Source organism: Lethenteron reissneri, chromosome 20 (assembly GCF_015708825.2).
Source record: "Lethenteron reissneri isolate LAM-NWPU_2019-01 chromosome 20, ASM1570882v1, whole genome shotgun sequence".
Classification (NCBI taxonomy): Eukaryota; Metazoa; Chordata; class Hyperoartia; order Petromyzontiformes; family Petromyzontidae; genus Lethenteron; species Lethenteron reissneri.
In genome coordinates, this window is record NC_083798.1 from 4,570,108 (window position 1) to 4,589,470 (window position 19,363).

Sequence of the window (19,363 nt, forward strand, 5' to 3'; positions counted from 1 at the left end):
AAAGACGGAGTTTTTGCCCCTCTGCCATGACCAGCCAGGCTCGCCTTACGACTGGCTACATGTGGAATGAATTTAGGCCGGATGCAGGCGGGCGGCACGTTCTAGTATGCACAGAAATCTGGCAGTGTCCCATGCTTTCCTTGGATTATAGCGGCAGGCAAGCTACGGGGAAGGCAGCAAACAAAAGACCCCCAACTTTGTTGCTTTTCGCATTCTGGTGGTCTTCTATGAAATGTCACGGTTGGATTTCATAGTGGCTTGTCCAGAAGACCTGGCGTGGGCTAGTTCAAAGCGTGCCATGCCACCGTTGTGCAATCGGTGAGCATGCTGCAGCCCGTGGGCGTTTTTAAAGGCTGCTCGATGCAAGCGTGCAGTGGCAGCACAATTTCAGCAACGCAGTTTCCCCCAAAGAATTTGAACTCCCCACATTGGCCACATCAAGGATTGGGGGGATATGGTCATAAAGTTGGAATTTAAGGCCGTTTACATTTATGCAGTAAAAATAAATAAATATGAAGCATTCAAATAATGGCACGCAAGGGATATGAATGTCAACATCTTGCAGATGGGAAATTTGCGTGGAAAATTAAGTCTACTAATGCAAGGGCATATGCTAAAATACAAGAATGCGAGGAATTAAAGTTGTAAGCAAAAATGTATCCAGTTAATTCCGTCCAAAGACTATCTTCAACTGATTTATGTGCAGTGTCATCTTAAGTTATTCTTGTGAGTTCATGGCGTTGGTGCACATTTAGTGTGTGTAGTTAAAGGCCGAAACACATAAACATTTCCTGTTCTCCTGCATTTCCATACAACACAACATCATTACAAAACTATTTTGTCTAATTACCAAATGAAGGTTTGTAATTCATATCTGATAATTATTCAATTTGAGTTTGTCTGGGAAAGCTTATCAATGTTATTCTTTTTCACCAACTCCTTTGTCAGTTCTTGCTAAATATTTAACTTGTATTTTTGTAAGTGGAGTGATAGTGTGAAGTGTTCTACTCCTACTAGTAATATTCCTCCTCCAGAATTTGGCACCAAAGGCTGTAATATTATGAATATGTATTCGTCAATCAACTATCATTATATTTGCTTACCTAATATCTGTCATCGTGCACATTTCGTTATTACCGAACATATGAGGCTAACATTTCAGACACTTGCATATGTTTAATACAGCCAAAGATGTTAGTTTAATACATGTGTTTTCATCAGGCAGTGTTAATGATCGTGAGGTTGACTGTAGTATTTTCTTTTATACCACTCGATGCTGCCCATCGTGAAATGGTTAGCATGCTGGAATTTCATCCTGAGGCCTCTCGTTCGGTACAACAGCTCCAACAATGGGCACATTTCCAAAACCCCCTTCCTCTGTCCACCCAGAAGTTATAAATCATTGCACCACAGGTCGTCGATCGGAAGGTCACGTGTGGTGGGATAACGTGTGGTGGGGACTCCCACCTCTCCAAAGAACTCTGGCCAGTGTGGAAGAGGTCAAATTCCCGAAAGAGGGGCTCTTCTAGCGCTTCCCTCTAGTGGATGCTCTTCTGCTTTCATTGGAGTGAGCAAGACATTGCAGAGCTGCCCCTTTACCTTTGACTAAGAAAAGGTAAAAAAAAATATTTCATGTTGCCAAGCTTAAACTTACTGTTGGATCAGATGGTGAAACTACTACTGTGGCACTAAAAAGAATGCGTATATTTGTTTTAATGTAAACTTGAGTTGTGTGCAGTCATTGGGCAACAGGGTTTAGATCAACAACTCACCACAGCCCCATCTCTTCCAAGCATTTTTTTTCGCCAGCATGAAATGGTACGCCAAATACTCTCTTTGAGGGCCTCTTTTGTGTTGGCCCTTCTGCCCGCAGTGGAAGCCGTCCCACCAGCAGTGGCACGAGCAATAAAATTCAGGGCTGCGCCTTAATATTTGATACCACTGCCAATGTAGTCCTGTACATTGCACTAACTTACATCTTGTTGTGTGGTGTTATTTTTCTTGCGTCAGAGTTTGCAGAAAACTGCACAGTGACACTGTGTCGTCACAAGTGTGCGGTGACGAGGGAAGGCCCCGCTTGTTACTGCACCGTCGGTCACGAGGTTACCCCGGATGAGAAAGGCTGCAAAGGTACCTTGCAGCGACAGCTCGACATTATTATTATTATTAATTGAGCTTCACGAATCTTTTGGATGTATGTATACTGATCAAACCTGCCAAGTTTTTGTCAAAAAAATAGCGCATTTAAAAAAACTTTTTCTTCTGTAAAGTGCTTTTGTATTTCCTCTTGATTTTGATGGATGTGAATGTCAGTCTTTGGTGGCTCTGTTTTAAAAAAAAACAACGGGCTATGATTGATGAATTTTACGTCTTTCACTATTTTAGATCACAAAAAAGTATACCGTTTAGTGTCAACAAAAGTGCAGAGCTGTCAGTGTTTTTAGAATGTATTATTTGTAAATGTGAGCATAATGATGATTGCTAAGGCCTTATCATCTTAGACATGTTGTGGTTGCCTGTAGCTGTATATTTTTTACATGGGATTCACTCAGTGTCATAAATACCATTGCAATCACATGGTCAGCAAGTGAGCTTTAAATGTTTTTCCAATAACAACTTTTTATGAATGTCTTATTAAAATACAATTGCAAAGTAAAATTTGAAAAATACCCAAATATAGCTTTATAAACAACCAAATGTTGACACTATCCAGAGTGTGTACTGTATATAATATGTTAGTACAGTGAGTTGCACATTGGGAAAAAAATCCACATTTTATTTCACCAGGAATAAACTTATTTATACATTTTAAGAAAATAATCCCAACCAACTGGAAGCTCATTTGTATTTCACATTTCTCCAATAGCACAAACACACCAATGTTAGTGATTCATATAGAGTCTGTACTCTAATCACTACTTGTTCACATGTTACATAGTAATTGTAGGCAAATTGTATCTCTACTGAAAAACGAAATGTAATTATTTTACTGCCAAATATACAATTTATGCTCAACTGGTCTACACAGGTCAACTGCATTTGTGGCCGGATGTGACACTGTTGCTATACATTTTTTATTTGCGTTGAGAAAAAATATCATGATCAGTCACATCATAAAGGGAGATGAAATAAATCAGGAGCGGTTGAGGAAGAACACACTTTTCCATTGCTTAGATTTTACGGATGGTTGGATGGGCGTTTTTTTTCCTCTTTTAAATCATAATATATAACACTGATGGGCCCTGTTTTACTACCTACAAGTGTGTTTAATGACACTGCCTTCCTCCCCCATGTACTGATAAAAGGCAAACGCACGCTGTGTCTCACCCTATAACCCCCCCCCCGCCCCTCCAAACTCCGCAGACTTTGACGAGTGTGCCGTGTATGGCACGTGCAGCCAGAATTGCCTAAACACCGACGGCTCTTACTCGTGCAGCTGCGTTGAGGGGTACCTCCTGCAGCCCGACAGCAAGTCCTGCAAGGCCAAGAATGGTGGGAACCTATGCTGATTGCAAACACCATCTGATTTGTCTCTCAACTTGTTTCGTTAATGCATGTCATATTTAATGTATTTTTTTTGTACCCTTGTACATATATTTTGGATGCCGTTGTAGTATCACGGTCAGCACACTGCCGGTGTGGCAGTTGAAACGGTGGGCAAAAGTGTCTTTGGTCCTCATCCCCTGGCGTCTGTCCACCAGGCAACGTTAAGCTTCGCATGTTGTGGTGTAAAGTGTGGGTACTGCCACCGCTTGCGTGAAGAATCGGGCGAATTATACGTGAAGGAGAGCTCTCCAGAGCTCCCTCTAGTAGAGGCCTTTGCACTAGCAGTGGCCTGAGCAAGCAATTGCCTTTTACTTAATAAACTACAGTTCAATTATAACCTTCAGATAAGGCACTTGTGCTGCAGATGGATGACATCAACGTTTGCTCAGAATCTCATCATTAAAATTCAGAGCTATAATTGTAAATGGTTTTCTTACCCTTGTTTTTCTTCTTGAAAGTAAACCCGACATTGGTTCCCCCATAGGAATGTGGATCGTTTTTTTGTACATTTTACTGGATTGAGGATTTTAAATAGAGATGCTTGCTTGAGCCCAGGAAAGATGGAATCGGTTCACACCTCATCATAACCTTCCTCTTTGTCTGATTTTGGCGAAAATGTTTCTCGTGTGATGTCTCTTATCAACGGTGGGTCCGACTCGCCAAGGCAATATGTTTGGGCCTTTTTGTCAAGATGTCAATCTTTCTGACCATTCGATTATTATTATTTAAATCGCTGTCGTCGCCTTTTGCAGACCCGGTCGACCGGCCAGCGGCTCTGCTCATCGCCAACTCCCAGAATATTGTGGCAACGTACCTGAACGGCAGCATCGTGCCGGGCCTAACACCCGTGGCGACGCGGCAGGCGAGCGCCATGGACTTCAGCTACAGCGAGGAGATGGTGTGCTGGGTCAACGTGGGCGACAGCCCCACGGAGAGCAGGCTTCACTGCGCACGCATGGCAGGCTTGAAAGGCTTCTCCGGCGAGCGTGTCATCAACATTTCTCTCAACGTTCACCGTGAGTTCGTTTCGCAAGCACAACCATGTGTGTGTGTTCGTGTTTTCAAGTTCCATCCGAAAATGTGGAAGTGTTTTTGCCAAACATAGTCATAACCGAGTGTGTGCATTTATTATTAATGTGTGGCATGGTGTTTATTGTTTATTTGTTTCTTGCATTGGGTGCACTTTTTTTCTCACGTTGCTGATGATGACTTTTTCTGAATAATTGCATGCGAATGTCACGTGACAATCACGTGCAGTGATTACATGTATGCATAACACGAGCAAGATGACGTCCAACATGGAGATTGAGCGATGTTGTTGACTTGTGTGCAGGAATTACATAACATTGTTGCATTACGAGTCTGAGGGATTATGTTGGCTTGGAGGCTTTATCCAGCAGCAGATTGACAAAAGGGATGGACATGTACACATGGCATGCAATAAGACACTAATTAATGTTCATACACGAAGCTGCAACATATCAAAGACAATTAATGACAATTCATTTGTCAGCTGTATATTTTTACGTCGACATCTTATGTAAATTGCATACTGAAATCATACAAATTTTTCTATGCGTGTATTTGAATTATTACTTAAAAAGGCTTCACGCTGATTTCAAAGGCTGGAAAACAATTTCCATGTTTTAAGTGGTATATTATGATAGATCGTTGTTTGTTCATGCAAAGTGTATTTGATTTTTAAGTTGTAATTCCATCTACATAACATTCACTTTTTTGTGAATACTGTCTAGTAATTATTATTGAACTACTATTATTTTCAATATGGATTTGATTACTGAACAATAACTTACAAAACTAGTTAAATGGAAAGCCATATGACACTATTTATTGGTTAAAATTTTAATACTCTTATTTATCCATTATAAATGTTTTCAAAACCTAAATGGTTAAATATGCGTTTGTTCCATCAGCATTAATGTCAGCTGTCTTAACAGTATTGAATTATTTATATCTTGTAAATATATATTTAATACTAATGGCTTTTACATTGATATTTCAGGAAGATAATCAAACCGTGGCAGGAGAATTTGCGTAAAGAAATCTTGACACGGAATGTAATGGCTGCAATGGTTTGTGAACTCGACTGCTTGGGAGTGCAGTATTTCACAGAATCTTTGACCTGGGGTGACAATAAGGATATTTTAGTGCCCATTCATTTCACCTTGTTTCCACAAGATAATGTATGCCATTCATCTTACATTATGGCAGCCTTGTATATGAATATGACATTATTTTTATTCTACCCCAATTTGCCATACAATTCATATTGAAAGAATATTGTGAAGCGAGAGTTACATGCATAAAACTTTGAAGCTCGCAGTCCAGATATGAAGACATTGGATATTAGCTTCAAACGTCTGTATGGCTTGGCATGGGTGCTGTGCCACTTGAATGCCTGCACATTCAGTGAAGGCCTGTTTTTATTGTGTGTCCAGGAGAAGCCCTTTTTAAGCTTGTTAGTCTCTCTCTCTTTCGTATAAATATTAATTAAGTAGCAACAATAAATTGATGTCCAAGCTGTACAATCCATCTTGCTGGCTTCAGAGAACAACGAGTGCATGAGCAGTGAGCACCCGTGCTGCATTTGCAACAGCGACAGGGTTCGCACAGTTGGAGCAGCACATGTGACAGTAATGAACCTGGCGGCATTTGTATTGGCCTTTGATCTGTCATGTGCTCCCAGAAAAAAATAGGACCGGGGGATGGCATGCAAAGCTTTACTGATATTGGATTTATACATGGTGGCTGAAAATGCCACCTCCTTTTCAGTTACAAACGAGCCATCTAATTGGCTCACGGAAATAGAGCCAGGGTTTCAACCCCACCACAAAGATTAGGTGCATGTAAGGCAATGTCTTCGTCTTGCAAATGTCAGCAACGAAATTGAATTCAGATTCATCTTGGCAGTCGTGCAAGATGCAATATTTTTTTCTCACATCATTTGCAATTTGCACACTGTCTGAATAACTCCTAACTTAGTTTTCAAGAATAAGCGGGTTATGCACCCCTTTGTACGGCCTACGTAAAAATAAAACACAGACTTGTTAACTGAAATATAATACTTGCTATTTTATTCGTATTATTCCTACGTGCTAATCTTTTTTGGAATCTATTTAAACTATTGGTCAAACAAGGCAAGGGGAAGGAGGTCCAGATGGTCAAATGAGCAGTTCCATTAATGTTGGTGTATTAATCAAGTCGGACAGCTGGCTGCATACCCTTGAACTCGGGAAATATTTTTCCTGAGCTTTTCCAGTGGCTTTACCTGAAGGGGGGGGTCAAGTAAAATATTGACGGTCATTAACTTGGTTTGATTGATCATGCGCAAACTTTCTGCAAAAACAAAAAAAACGGATGTTCAATTACTTTACGGCACAATCGCTTGCAGAACGTGGAGACAATGAGGGGAGGGTTGGTGTGGGAACCAAACTAAGAGTCGAGAATCCCGTTCACCAGAAGCCAACAGTGCTTCGCTCTTTCTGAAATTTAATTAAGAACACGCTGCAATTTTACAAGAACCGGCGTTGCATGTCCCTATCACCGGTGTTCATTCCACACTATCAAACTGGGAATTATTATACGGATTTTTTTCTAACAGAATGCGTGCAGAATTGTTCTTTTACTGTTTTGGCTCAATGGGCATTTTGTAATAAACAAGTAAATGTTTTATTCCTTGACAAGTTATACGAAACATGTAAACAGAAAGGCAGCCAAACCTTAGCTGTCTCCCCCCCCCCCCCCACACTTTCATTAGGGGAAAAACAATGTATTACGCATGACTTCTGTGTTCAGAGTAAGGTGAATAAGCATGTTATACACATTTGCATAATGTTTATTTAGAGTTATCTTCTTTTTGCGGAGTAATATGCAAGGCATTTAATGCAATGCTTAGACAAAATTAACTGACACTTTTTGGGTTGAGACTAGAGTAACAGCAAATGCAATTAAAACTAAACGAAGTGCAACTCGTTCACCTGCAATACAAATGAGGAGTGATATTTATACTTTTCCGTGGAGAGCACATTGCATGAGAGAATTTGTTTTTTAATAAACACATTTCATGCATGAAAGAGTGTTCTCACAACCTTAATTACAGAACTCTGAACGAGCTCGCATGAGATGCCACATTGCCACGAAGCACAAAGAGTCTTGCTGTCATGTTCTATTGGAAAGGAATGTATCTCATGAATAAACTCAAAACATAATATCAGACCATTATTTAGTGTTGTAAATTATGTAAATCCTTAGAATTGTTATTTTTTATGGTATTTTTTTCCCCCATGGACAAAAAATTAACACATTTTCTGACCGACTGCAACTGAACATTCAGGAAAAAAAAGTTCTATGCTTGTAAGCTATTTGAAAAACAGGGTGAAAATGCCACATTTATTGTGCGTATATTTACGTCTTTTTGATGCATCCTTTGTCTATCCGTCCCAGCCAGCCAGCCAGCAAAACTTGTATTATTATATAGAGCCCTGACTCTCTCCACTTTTATCTTATCTCTTCTGAACTGTATATCCCATTTTTTCTCGATTTTTCGCTTTAATTCTGTTTCTATCTGTGTCTCAATCCCTCTGTCCTCCCTGCTTCCTCTACTGTATATCATCCACTTTTCTTCTCTCCCTGCCTGTTTCTCTCTCTCTCACCTATCACTTAATCCCACATCTCCCTTTCCCTAATCCTCTCATCCCACTACTTGTCACATTGCCTCGTGTGCCCCCTTTCCCCATTGCCCTTTCTCTTTCCTCTCCCTTCCATGCCCTTTCACTCTCCTTCGCCTCCATCTCCCTCCTTTGTTCTTATATGGTGTGGCGGCATGGGTATGATAGCGAGAGCGTGATGATATGGTAGCATGATAGAGTGTCCCACACATTCGTGTGTGGGACACTATGGAGCAGGAGCTATGCACAAATCTGGTTGGACACTGTGGGAATGCGACACCCAGCCAGACGGGAATTCACCTAGGTCATCCAGCCAGGATACATTTTTCTAATATAGTACGAGTGTGTTAAAGAGCAGCACAATCAAGCAATAAAGATTTGTTTTAAAGCTATGCTCTGCTGTAATGAACACATTTCTTTAGTTTATGAAAAATTCATACCTTCACAATAACCAGGTAGGCATAAAAGAAGAAACTCGTGGAATACAAACTGACCCCCCCTCCCCCCCCACAAATGAAATTGGCCATATATACAACTTGTCAATAAAAAATATATATCATGGGATCTTTTTTCCAGTATCAAAGTATGAAAATAAGAATAGGTTTTATCCTTTTCTGGCAATAAAGCAGGTATTAAGATGTTCGAAAGGATTCTATTTGGTGTTTCAACATCTTGACACCTGTTTTATTGCCAGAAAGGGCAAACCCTATTGTTATAAACCATATTCGAAGGGGAAGCAGTGGGCAGTCCACTGGCTTTGGATGGTCTGGAGCTGGTCGTCCTTCTAAAAGAGCTGTATAGCTCGGTGGGCCTCGGCTGAAATAACATCTGAATATAAACAAATTGACATTGTCTTCTTGGTTCTTTCGGTAAAGTCATGTAGAATGGAAATAATAAAATAATAAAAATAAAACATAATAAAATAATTCTCACGACGTTTCGGCCACAACGCAAGCAGCCGTCCTCAGGTGAAGACCAGGTCTGTTGGGGAGACAGCGTCTGAATGAGAAAATTGACATTGCATTAAAAAAAAACCTCATCTGGACTCATCTCCCAACCTCCCTCTTGACCAACCCGCACGTTGACCAGTGTGGTGAGGCACGGTCCAACTGTCGCCAAGAACGACGTGGCATGGGAAGGCCTTCATCCAGCAGTGGATTGGCAAAGAGCTGTGAATTTTTTTCATGTTATAGTTAATAACATTTTTAATTTCCTTACACGCCAAAGAGGGCAAAGCATGTTTTCATTTTTCATTCACAATTGAAGGAAACTGTTTCACTGACTGACTAGTATAACACATATCCTGGAAGTTTGTATATTTTTTCGAATTAAGTATCGTACTTTTAAGCCTCTTGGTTTGAATGTGCCTGCAGTCCAATTTCTACATTAACACGTTTTATTATTTGTGTTGTAACGCGACCACACAATTAGGGTACATGTGGCAATTGGTATATGAATGTGGTTTGGAAAGTGATTTTGATATGCGGTGATGTCAGGCCTTGCGTTAGAGTTTTCCTAAGCTCATGTTTAAATATGACATAACTTACCGCAGTTTATAGTGCAAGCTATTAGCACTTAGTGCATTTATTATTTTTTATTGTTGTTTCTTATTTGTTCATGAAAATATAAAAAGGTATAAAAAATACATAATACTTCTAAAGCCTCAATTTCATCACACAAACATGTAAGTTACTATTTATATCGAATAACCATCGTCATGCTTGCAAACTAGTTCTTATTACATGTTTAAACAAATGAGGAGTTGGAAAAACCATAACAAAAACATTTCCATTGACAATTCTTAGATGTTGATAACTTTGCAATGTCATTTATTCAGCATGTATGCATGCTAAGTTTGGACTGCAGATGTTTTAAAACTGTATTAATTTGCTCATATTTGAAGAGCTTACGTAACAAGATTTTTCTGACTAATGCAAATATCCACAAAGGCTCAGCCAAACCACAAACCCTTAAGTGTGATGTGTGGATCGTCTTAAAATTTAATGAGACTTCTACCAATAATCTAATTAATTATTCACATTGGGTATACCCAGGGGCTATTTAACTATATACAGACAATTTCAGTAATGTGATGTCATTTCAACACCTGGCAAATATGGCTTCTGTAATACATGTTTTACTGTGAGCATGGAACCACACAATCTTTGGCTCAAAGTATCATTGAAATATGAATTTACAGTATTTCGTTTTTTTTTCCGCCAACCATCCAAGAGAGATAACAAGGCGAATGTCCCAAATGCGAGACATTTTGTGAAGCCATGCGAACGATCGCTTACCGCTCTGCATTCCTAAACCACCGAAGAGCGGCTCTACACCAATAGAGCGAGACCAGCTGCGCTTGGCCCGCGACTGGAAAATGCTAGCTGACATTGGCCGGCAACTTGTGTTTCCTCCGGAGATCGCAACCACCACCCTAAGACCTGACATGGTGCTCTGGTCCCGTTCACTCAAGAAGGTCTTCATCATTGAGCTCACAGTACCCTGGGAGGACTCAGTAGATGAGGCTTATGAGCGAAAACATCTGCGCTATGCCGATCTAGCTGCCGAAGCACGGCATCATGGCTGGAACACAGAAGTCCGACCAGTGGAGGTGGGCTGCAGAGGTTTTGTGGCAACATCTACAACCAGACTGCTTAGAGACCTGGGAATTAAGGGCCAGAGCCAGCGTTCGGCAATCAAAGCTGTATCGGAGGCGGCAGAAGGCAGCAGTCAGTGGCTCTGGATGAAGAGGAAAGACCCCAGCTGGGCCCCAAAGTGAGAGGGCCAGGAGGTATGCAGTCAACAATGCTTGACTCAGGGAGGAGGACGCCCCTGCCATGCATAGTCCCATGGGATGTTGGCTACCAACAACAAGGCAACTCCTATGACTAATTGGGAATGGGACGCAAGCGTAGGATTGATCACCCTGTCGCTGGCCGCCTTTGGGGAGGGTGTATAGTATGAAAGGCCGAAACACCCTAGGACCCAAAGGTTCACTACTGACGATGCGCTCCCCAAATTTCACCAGGCTCACTGTTCATGAACTCTTGGAAGTGCTTGCACAAAGGATAATAACATCTCATCCTGTGTTCTTTGGAATCTAAACTCACGGCGACAAATGGGCAGCTTGTTATTTCTTTATTTATTTTTGCCACTGATCAACCGTGTGCACTCGACGACGTTGAGACCGAGGACTCCCGTTGGCGTATATGTACTTGGAAATTGCTACACATTGAGTGACCTGGAGTTTTGACCCTTGTTAAGCGATAACAAAGAGGGCTGCTATGTTGCACCGAGACAAACTGTTGTGTCATTGCCAATGAAACGTGAACGGGGTCATAATCCAATGGATATGACATCTGCTTCCTGGCGACCATAACACGCTCACATTCCACCAACAGTGATTCTCCTTTAAGGCCTCAGAATCCAATCTCACGCTTTGTGACTGTGGCTACCCCAGGGCCAATTTATGTTGAATCCCAGCTGCTCTGCGGGTTATTTTAGGGGACGTTGCACCAGTGTTGAGTCCGCTGGATGGCAATGAAAGATGTAGGGCTCTTCCGAGATGATTCCAAGTGTGGCTGTTAAATGAGATGCTGTGGATACACGCTGAAACATTTTTTTGTTCTTTTTTTTTTCAACGCGGCATTTGACGCATGATGGATGTTACCATTTCACAACATGATATTGGCATTTTTTTCTGTATGTAACCATAACATACTTTTAACTTTAAATGTTTCATCTCTTCCACACAATTTTAATGCAGACACGTATAAAGCAAGCCACGAATTATTATCAAGCCCTAGGTTTAACACCAAGGGGAAAAGCACCTTTATATGCATATTAACAGTGTCAAGATGTAATTGTTAAGACATTCTGTTGCTGCTATATTTTCATGTTTTAGCGTTTTTTCCCATTCTGGAATGTTATCATTGTGTACATGTTTTTTTTATTTGTTGAATCTATTCTATCTCTGATCATTTTCATAAAAACAGTGACACTGATACAATTTAGAGAATGATTGAGTAGCTTTGAACGTGCACTTGGCCGTCCAATTTAGCTGTGATTTCCTGTGGTTTAGTTTTATACTTCAAGTGTTACACACCTCAAATGTGTTTTCACTGCTGTACATGTTTTAGCAGCTGTGTGGCAGATGCTATCAAACGTGTTTCATGTCTGAAACAACTTACATCATTGCTTATTTAGATTGCAGCTTATTTGTTTTGTCTATTCAAATATCTATATTTGTGAAAGGTAGTTGATACATTTCGCGAATTAGATCATTTTCATCATTATCATCAGTTATGATAATCCTAATCTACCTAGCACTTGTGCCCCACATTATTTCGTTGCTCCATCTCCCCTTGAGAACGTTAAATTCCTTTTCTGCCACTTCACAATTATTCTTAACCACGGGCCATCAATCCTTCGATCGGCATCCTGCCCAAGCCCACTTAATGTTTTTTCGCAGTTTGAAAAATGTTTAGTTAACCTGCACACTTTCTCTCTCATCCAGGTGTTTTCCCTTTCTGTATCTCAACGAAATTCCGAGCATGCATCACTCCAGGCTTCTTTTGGAAATGTTTATTTTTTTGTTTAGTTTTATTTTGTTCATGAATGAGCTACTTTTTCACCATCACCAAGCAGCCTCATTTTTAGAGCACGTTCTTTGGTTATACTTTCTATAATTCAATAATGAAAATGTCATAATAGGTACTAATAGGCCGCACGGAAACATAAGTAGCAGTCACACACATTGCTTGCTGTACATTCGAAACGACTGTCACGTTGATGCTTCAAAGTAAGGTGGTGTTAGGTCATTGCATTTTTTTTTGGTCCACTATGACATACTGTTCTTTGATATTACAAGATTGTGGTGCTTGAAAGGAAGGAAGCACCAAACACCAACCATTCCAAATAGGGCCACATGGTGTGACACTTTCAGTTGCTATCATAACTGACGTCTGCATGACAAGGCACCCCTGAGTGTACTGTATTTCAAATTGAATTAAATTCATAACTGTCTACACATACACACACACAGATTATGTCGGTTCTTTAATATACATTTAACTGTGGGCCATTTTTGTGAGATTTAGTTTTTTTGCACTGACTTATTTGAAGAAGCTGTGGCAAATGAATGCAGAATGCTTTACAAGAGGGCCAGTTTGGTATCTATGTCATACTGTTGATGTCAGTACCAATGTTATTTTCACCAAGTTTCACAGCTGAGTAAAAACGGTACTTTAATGTACTCCAAAACCTTGAGGTCACACATACATTGTGTATTTCTGCCTTTTGGAGCCTAAAACAGGATATCAATTGGTAGTTGAGTTATCTTATTTGAAGGAAATAGTTTTTAGCTTCTTGTGGTACATTCTACATAAACTAGTAGCCTTACGCCCGTCCAAGGACGGGTGTATTGCAGTAAATCTGAAACTTGCAAGCGAAAAGCAGACCGCCACGTGATATTCATTGCATCAATTCGTGTGCAATTTGTAAGGGCGCGGTGACACAGACCTATTTCATTTTAAGGTTATAATCCCTTGTTCATCATGACGTCCTTTTTACTTTGATGTCTCAACAGCGTTACGGAGACCGCGTGACGTGAGGGTTCTGCCTTCGTAGTGAGGGTTGTAAGTTGACGCCGAGGAGGGGGGAGGAGGCGCCTCGCCCCCCCCCCCCCCATGTGGAGTGACGTCACCCGCTAATTATTATGAATGGCGGGGGGGTCTATTTGAAGGACGTCACCTTATGATTATTAATGAGCGGGGCTGTTCGATGTGGAGTGACGTCACCTACTCATGATTATTAATGAGGGGGGAGGGTCCTCCATGTGCAGTGACGTCACCTGCTCATCATTATTAATAAGGGGGGGGTCTATGTGGAGGACGTAACTTGTTCATGATTATTAATGAGGGGGGCTGGTCGATGTGGAGTGACGTCACTTGCTCATGATTATTAGTGAGGGGGGAGTACTACATATAGAGTGACGTCACCTGCTCATGATTATTAACGAGGGGAGGGGTGCGGCATGTGGAGTACACGACCTTCTTGTGCATTAGTGTAAATTTCCACGCGGGCATGAATATTAATGAAGGGGGGGGCGGGCTCTTTTGCAGTGACGTCACGCACGGATGTAGCACTGTGCTGTGTAGATTTAATTTTTACTGTCCCTTTCTGTAAAGAAACGTCGTATTTGAAAGCGACTTTGCGTAATAATTTATTAAATTCAGCTCGACCTTCCTCTCTCTGCGTTCGTGTAAAAATCCACCCACTCATGAATATTAATGAGGGGGGTGGGTCTCATGTGGAGTGACGTCATGCGCGGGACACACATACACATTCTTATTATAGTATTAAATGAGTGTAAAAAAGATAATGGCATGATTTTGTTTTCTAATTTATTTATCCTCTTTCATAAAAAAATTTGCATTTCTGCTCGTATTGTTCATGCCAATCTCGGCAACAATTATAGCCTTTAATTGGCAGGCGAAACAGTCTGTTCTCACATTTTCTCTGAACACAAGTTATTTTTTTGTATTGTTATTTACTATTGTTCATTCTCTTTCTGGTTAATTAATGAATAACCCCTCCACAACCCTCCCCATCTGAAACCACCCACACATCTCTTGGCAGATGTTGAGCAGATGGCCATTGACTGGCTGACAGGAAACTTCTACTTCATGGATGATGTCGACGACCGGATTTTCGTGTGCAACAAGCAGGGGGACACCTGCGTTACTCTTCTCGACTTGGAGCTGTACAATCCGAAAGCCATCGCCCTGGACCCTACCATGGGGTGAGCTCATTAGTGCTGGACGTGCATTTCGTTGGCTTTACTGCAGAGGGGGACCATGGGTTTGGGGGAATGTAAGACATTTGTTTGCCAAACAAAACAAACAACACAATTTATGTTTTTTTTGCAGAGGGCTTTTTTTCCAACTGCTGCTCCTAGCGCCAAGACTTAAGCGATTGGAATCTTTCCCCGACAAGACAACAGTTCAGAGACAGACTTTCAGTGTCTGTGCATGCAGTCGCAAAGGCCAGAGCATGTTTTGGGAAATGTTATTTGCGTGCGTGTGCAAGACATTTTTGGGGACAAAAAGTTGCTGGAGATAAGCACTCAATGCATTCCTGTGACTGCATAAGCAAACGCACGCAGTGCCTGGTACAGCTTTACAATGTCAAATTGCTCAATAAAATCTGCTTTCATCGGACACAGAAACAAATATTCTGTTTTGCTAATGCAGATGTCATAACTTCAGGCCATACAGCAAAACACCCTTATGAACTGAATGGAAATCATCACGCCTTGTTCTTTTATGTCATGCATATGTTCGTACAAAAACAGAAACTTGTGCGTATTTTTATTGGAAACACTGTTCAGATCGGAAGAATAATTTTTTTTATTTCCCAAATACAGATAACCCAGGATACTGCTTTGTTTGTGCAAAGAACTTAAACAGCTTCCTCTGTTTATGTTTGTGCACGTTGCCCATTGCCATCAAATATATTGCTCTTGGCAACATTACCAATTTGTTGGCTCAGGCCACAAGATGTGGGAGTTGTGTTGGCTTTGGCTTAATGCTAGTCAGATTTTTCTACAACAAACACTACACTTGGCTTCAGTTGCATTGCAGTCTATTTATCCAGAGGAGTAATCACATCCCCAGATGTCTTGGTGCACTCAGCCCCTTGCCTTTGGAGTTGTGCTAGAAAGTCTTACATTAGCTATTAATCTATTATTTATTGCCATCGTTTCTGTTTAAATGTCACCACATGTTTGTCAACGTGTCTGCTTTGTGGGGTATAATTTCAGCACCAACCAATTGACCTCAACATTTGGCCACAAATTGCCCCACCACCGGACTGCACAACTGTACACGTATTGTCCCAACAAAACTCATTTCTCTTTATTTAGGTAAAAACAATATTGGCATTTTCATACATTGATTTCCCCAATTTATTTAACTCTTGTTGCATTTATAAGTAAATATAATCACCCTCCAATAAATAAATAAATAAAACACGTATTCCTTAATAGTTTATAACAAACTTCACATTATATGCCTGTGCTATAGCGTGGTATAAACCAGCAGCATCTGTAACGGGCAGCGAAACAATTTTTTTATATTAAATGTTTGGTCAGTGTTACTTCAAATTATTGTTGGGGGGAAGTGCAAACCCAACTAGTCGACCATGAAACTTAAATGTGAACATCATTAATTTACACATGCAGGGCTGAATTGTAAACCTGTGATCTGCTTTAATGAGGTCGCACTCATTCCACCATTTGTACAGTAACTGGATACGTGCCGCCATTTTGTGGAAAATGTCCGAGAATTAGTTTTTATCCTGTGAAGTCTCAACTCCGATCTTCCCCCACACCTCCGATTTGCGCGGTTGGCTACGTTGTGGTGCGAAAGAAGTTCAACACACATTCACATGCACACACGGTCTTATATTTGCTCTCAGTAATGCAGACTATGGAGCCAATAAATAGTAAAGCATCGAGAGTCTGAGGTTGAAGAACACTGTTTGTAATTTGCCAATATTGTCTCTAATTCTTTTTATAATATTGCATGCATGTTGGTTTAAGCATCTGTCACTGCACTGTATTTGTGCATTACACTTGTGGAATTTAAAGAACAACACAGGTACAGTGGCTGTAATTGAGAGCAAACCAGTGGGGATTACAAAACAATGTAGCCTGGAATGGGCAGTCGACCAATCACAAGAGCCGCGACATTCAAGAAGTGGTGCTCACGTTAATCACGCAATGTATGTTTACCCCCAAACGTGATACCAATGAAGACATTTATTCATTTCAGCAGATGGTCAGTTATAATTTGTGTATGGGCTCGTGTATTTTTTCATGTCTCCTCCGTAAATCGTTTCAACATGGGCTATTCGCTTGAGGGATATACGGTCGTGTGAAGAAAATAGTTTACTGGACATCGAGAAGGCAATAATGAGTTCATGCCGGCAATGCGTTTAGTTAATGGAACATGTTGAGTTGCACTGTGCATTCATTCGTTTATCAAGATGTTGCCAATTATTTGTCTACAGCCAGTTTGTGCGCAAGGAAAACTTCCTATCCTTGGCACAGGGGAATTTTATCCCAGCAAGCTTGCTAAAAGGAAGGAACAAATTACTATACAATTTTCATAATTACAAGCACTTTTAAAATGTTACATTTGGTATGTGATACAGGCACACAATAGCTCACTGCTGTTTAGTTGTAAAAGCTGCTGAAGAAGTAAAGCATACATCACATAAAGTGTTGACAATGTAATTACTATATTCCATAGACAATAACAGTGGTCTGTGGCTTATCAGAATCTTACGAAAAATAACACGAGGCAATGGTGCGCCTCCTCGAATTACATAAGAGAAGTCATTGTGACCTTTTCAACAATTCCCCCATAACAAAACATTCCTTTGAGATTTGAAATGTACATGTGAGAGCGAGAGAGATGAGCTCACAGAGAGAGGATGCAGAGGCATCCTCTCCCTGCAGTGCAATCATGGTTAAACCCGAAGCTTTTCATACCTGCGACAATTCAAATCTCAGTCTGGTACAGGCAGACTCAGATGTGGTATTTTCCCACACACCTTAAATGGTATTCATTAAGGGTACTTGCTCTAAATGTCTATAATGCTGAATGGGAAATGAGGAGTTGGTGTGTGTGCGTCAATGGTTTTGTGTTCATGTGTGTTTTTGTGTGTGCATACATCCAGGCTTCAATATATACAGGGTATGGTTGTGGGCAGCAGAAGGCAGTATAACAAACCTGTCAACCCCTTATCAGTGCCTAACTTATTACAGACCAATTCAGACCTTATTGGTCACCCCGTGCCCTTATAAATCTCAGCGTTTATCCTACAAAGTCCCATCATAAAGGAGAGATACAAACAAATAGAGAATTTTTTTCCCTTGTTGAAACGGCTGTACACCGTATGGACCTGAAAACGCAATTTCCCTGTACAAGAATATGGGGTAAACTGCATGGGTAGACAGTTATGGTCTGGCAAAATTAATTATTGCACTTTACTCCTGTGCTCCCACTTATATGCTTTCCCATTCGCCAGTCCACCCTCACCAGTGTGGTGAAATGTCGATGAAATGGCCCCAATGACCTGCGCTGTGTGTGGATGCCCCCCATCCAGGAGTGGATCGACTAAAGGACTGTACATGCACACGCGTGTGCTCATGCGCTGTGTCTTGTGCCACAGGAAACTTTTCTTTACCGACTACGGGCAGATCCCAAAGGTCGAGCGCTGTGACATGGATGGAGGAAACTGCAGCAAGCTCGTGGATAGCAAGATTGTTTTTCCGCATGGCATCGCGCTTGACCTGGTCAGCCGGCTGGTTTACTGGGCAGACGCCTACTTGGACTACATCGAGGTCGTGGACTACGAGGGTCGTAACAGGAGAACCATCATTCAGGGGCCCTCCGTAAGTAGCCACTGCTCAGAGTCTTCCAGGAACACATTCTCTTCGTAAAACGGGGATCTATCCTCATAGACGACTTGGTTATATCCAAACTGCCTCATTTGACAACACTGCTTCTGCAAGTTTGCAGCTGCATTCCATCTCTCCATGCTATTCATACGTGCCACCATGGTGTTTTTTCTTGTTCTTATTTTTCTTATTCTTGGTTCTTTTGGTAAAGTCACATAGAAGGGAAATAATAAAATAAAATAAATATAAAACAATAAAAATTCTCTGTGGATTTCACACCTGATGATGATTGCTTGTGTTGCAGTCGAAACGTCGTGATAATTTTTATTGTTTTATATTTATATTATTTTATTATTTCCCTTCTATGTGACTTTACCAAAAGAACCAAAAATATGAATCCCTGCAGTCACGACGTTTCGATAGCAACACAAGCGATCGTCATCGGGTTGTGTTGCGATTAAAACGTCGTAGTTTTTACATTATTATTTTTTAACCTATCTAAAAATTAAATGAATTCCTGCAGGCACGAAAGCTTCAAGTCAAGATAAAAAGCCAGTTCACTAGAACCACATTGCACTGTTGAAATATTCCACTCATGAATGTCATGTTAACTTAATCTGTTCAAAGCTTTGCTTGAAGACAGCCAAAATCGTAAATTATT

General features: G+C 40.8%; 1 protein-coding gene across 6 annotated transcripts in view; it reads left to right on the plus strand.

Annotated features, from left to right (window-relative positions):
- LRP1 (LDL receptor related protein 1) overlaps positions 1-19,363 on the plus strand; it is a 308,287-nt gene that overhangs the window by 129,149 nt on the left and 159,775 nt on the right. For all 6 annotated transcript variants that reach the window (XM_061554630.1, XM_061554632.1, XM_061554633.1 and 3 more), the window contains 5 exons: positions 2,011-2,130; positions 3,364-3,492; positions 4,299-4,562; positions 14,874-15,036; positions 18,474-18,696. In XM_061554630.1, coding sequence (XP_061410614.1) covers positions 2,011-2,130; positions 3,364-3,492; positions 4,299-4,562; positions 14,874-15,036; positions 18,474-18,696 — 899 coding nt within the window. The remainder of the gene's footprint in view (positions 1-2,010; positions 2,131-3,363; positions 3,493-4,298; positions 4,563-14,873; positions 15,037-18,473; positions 18,697-19,363) is intronic.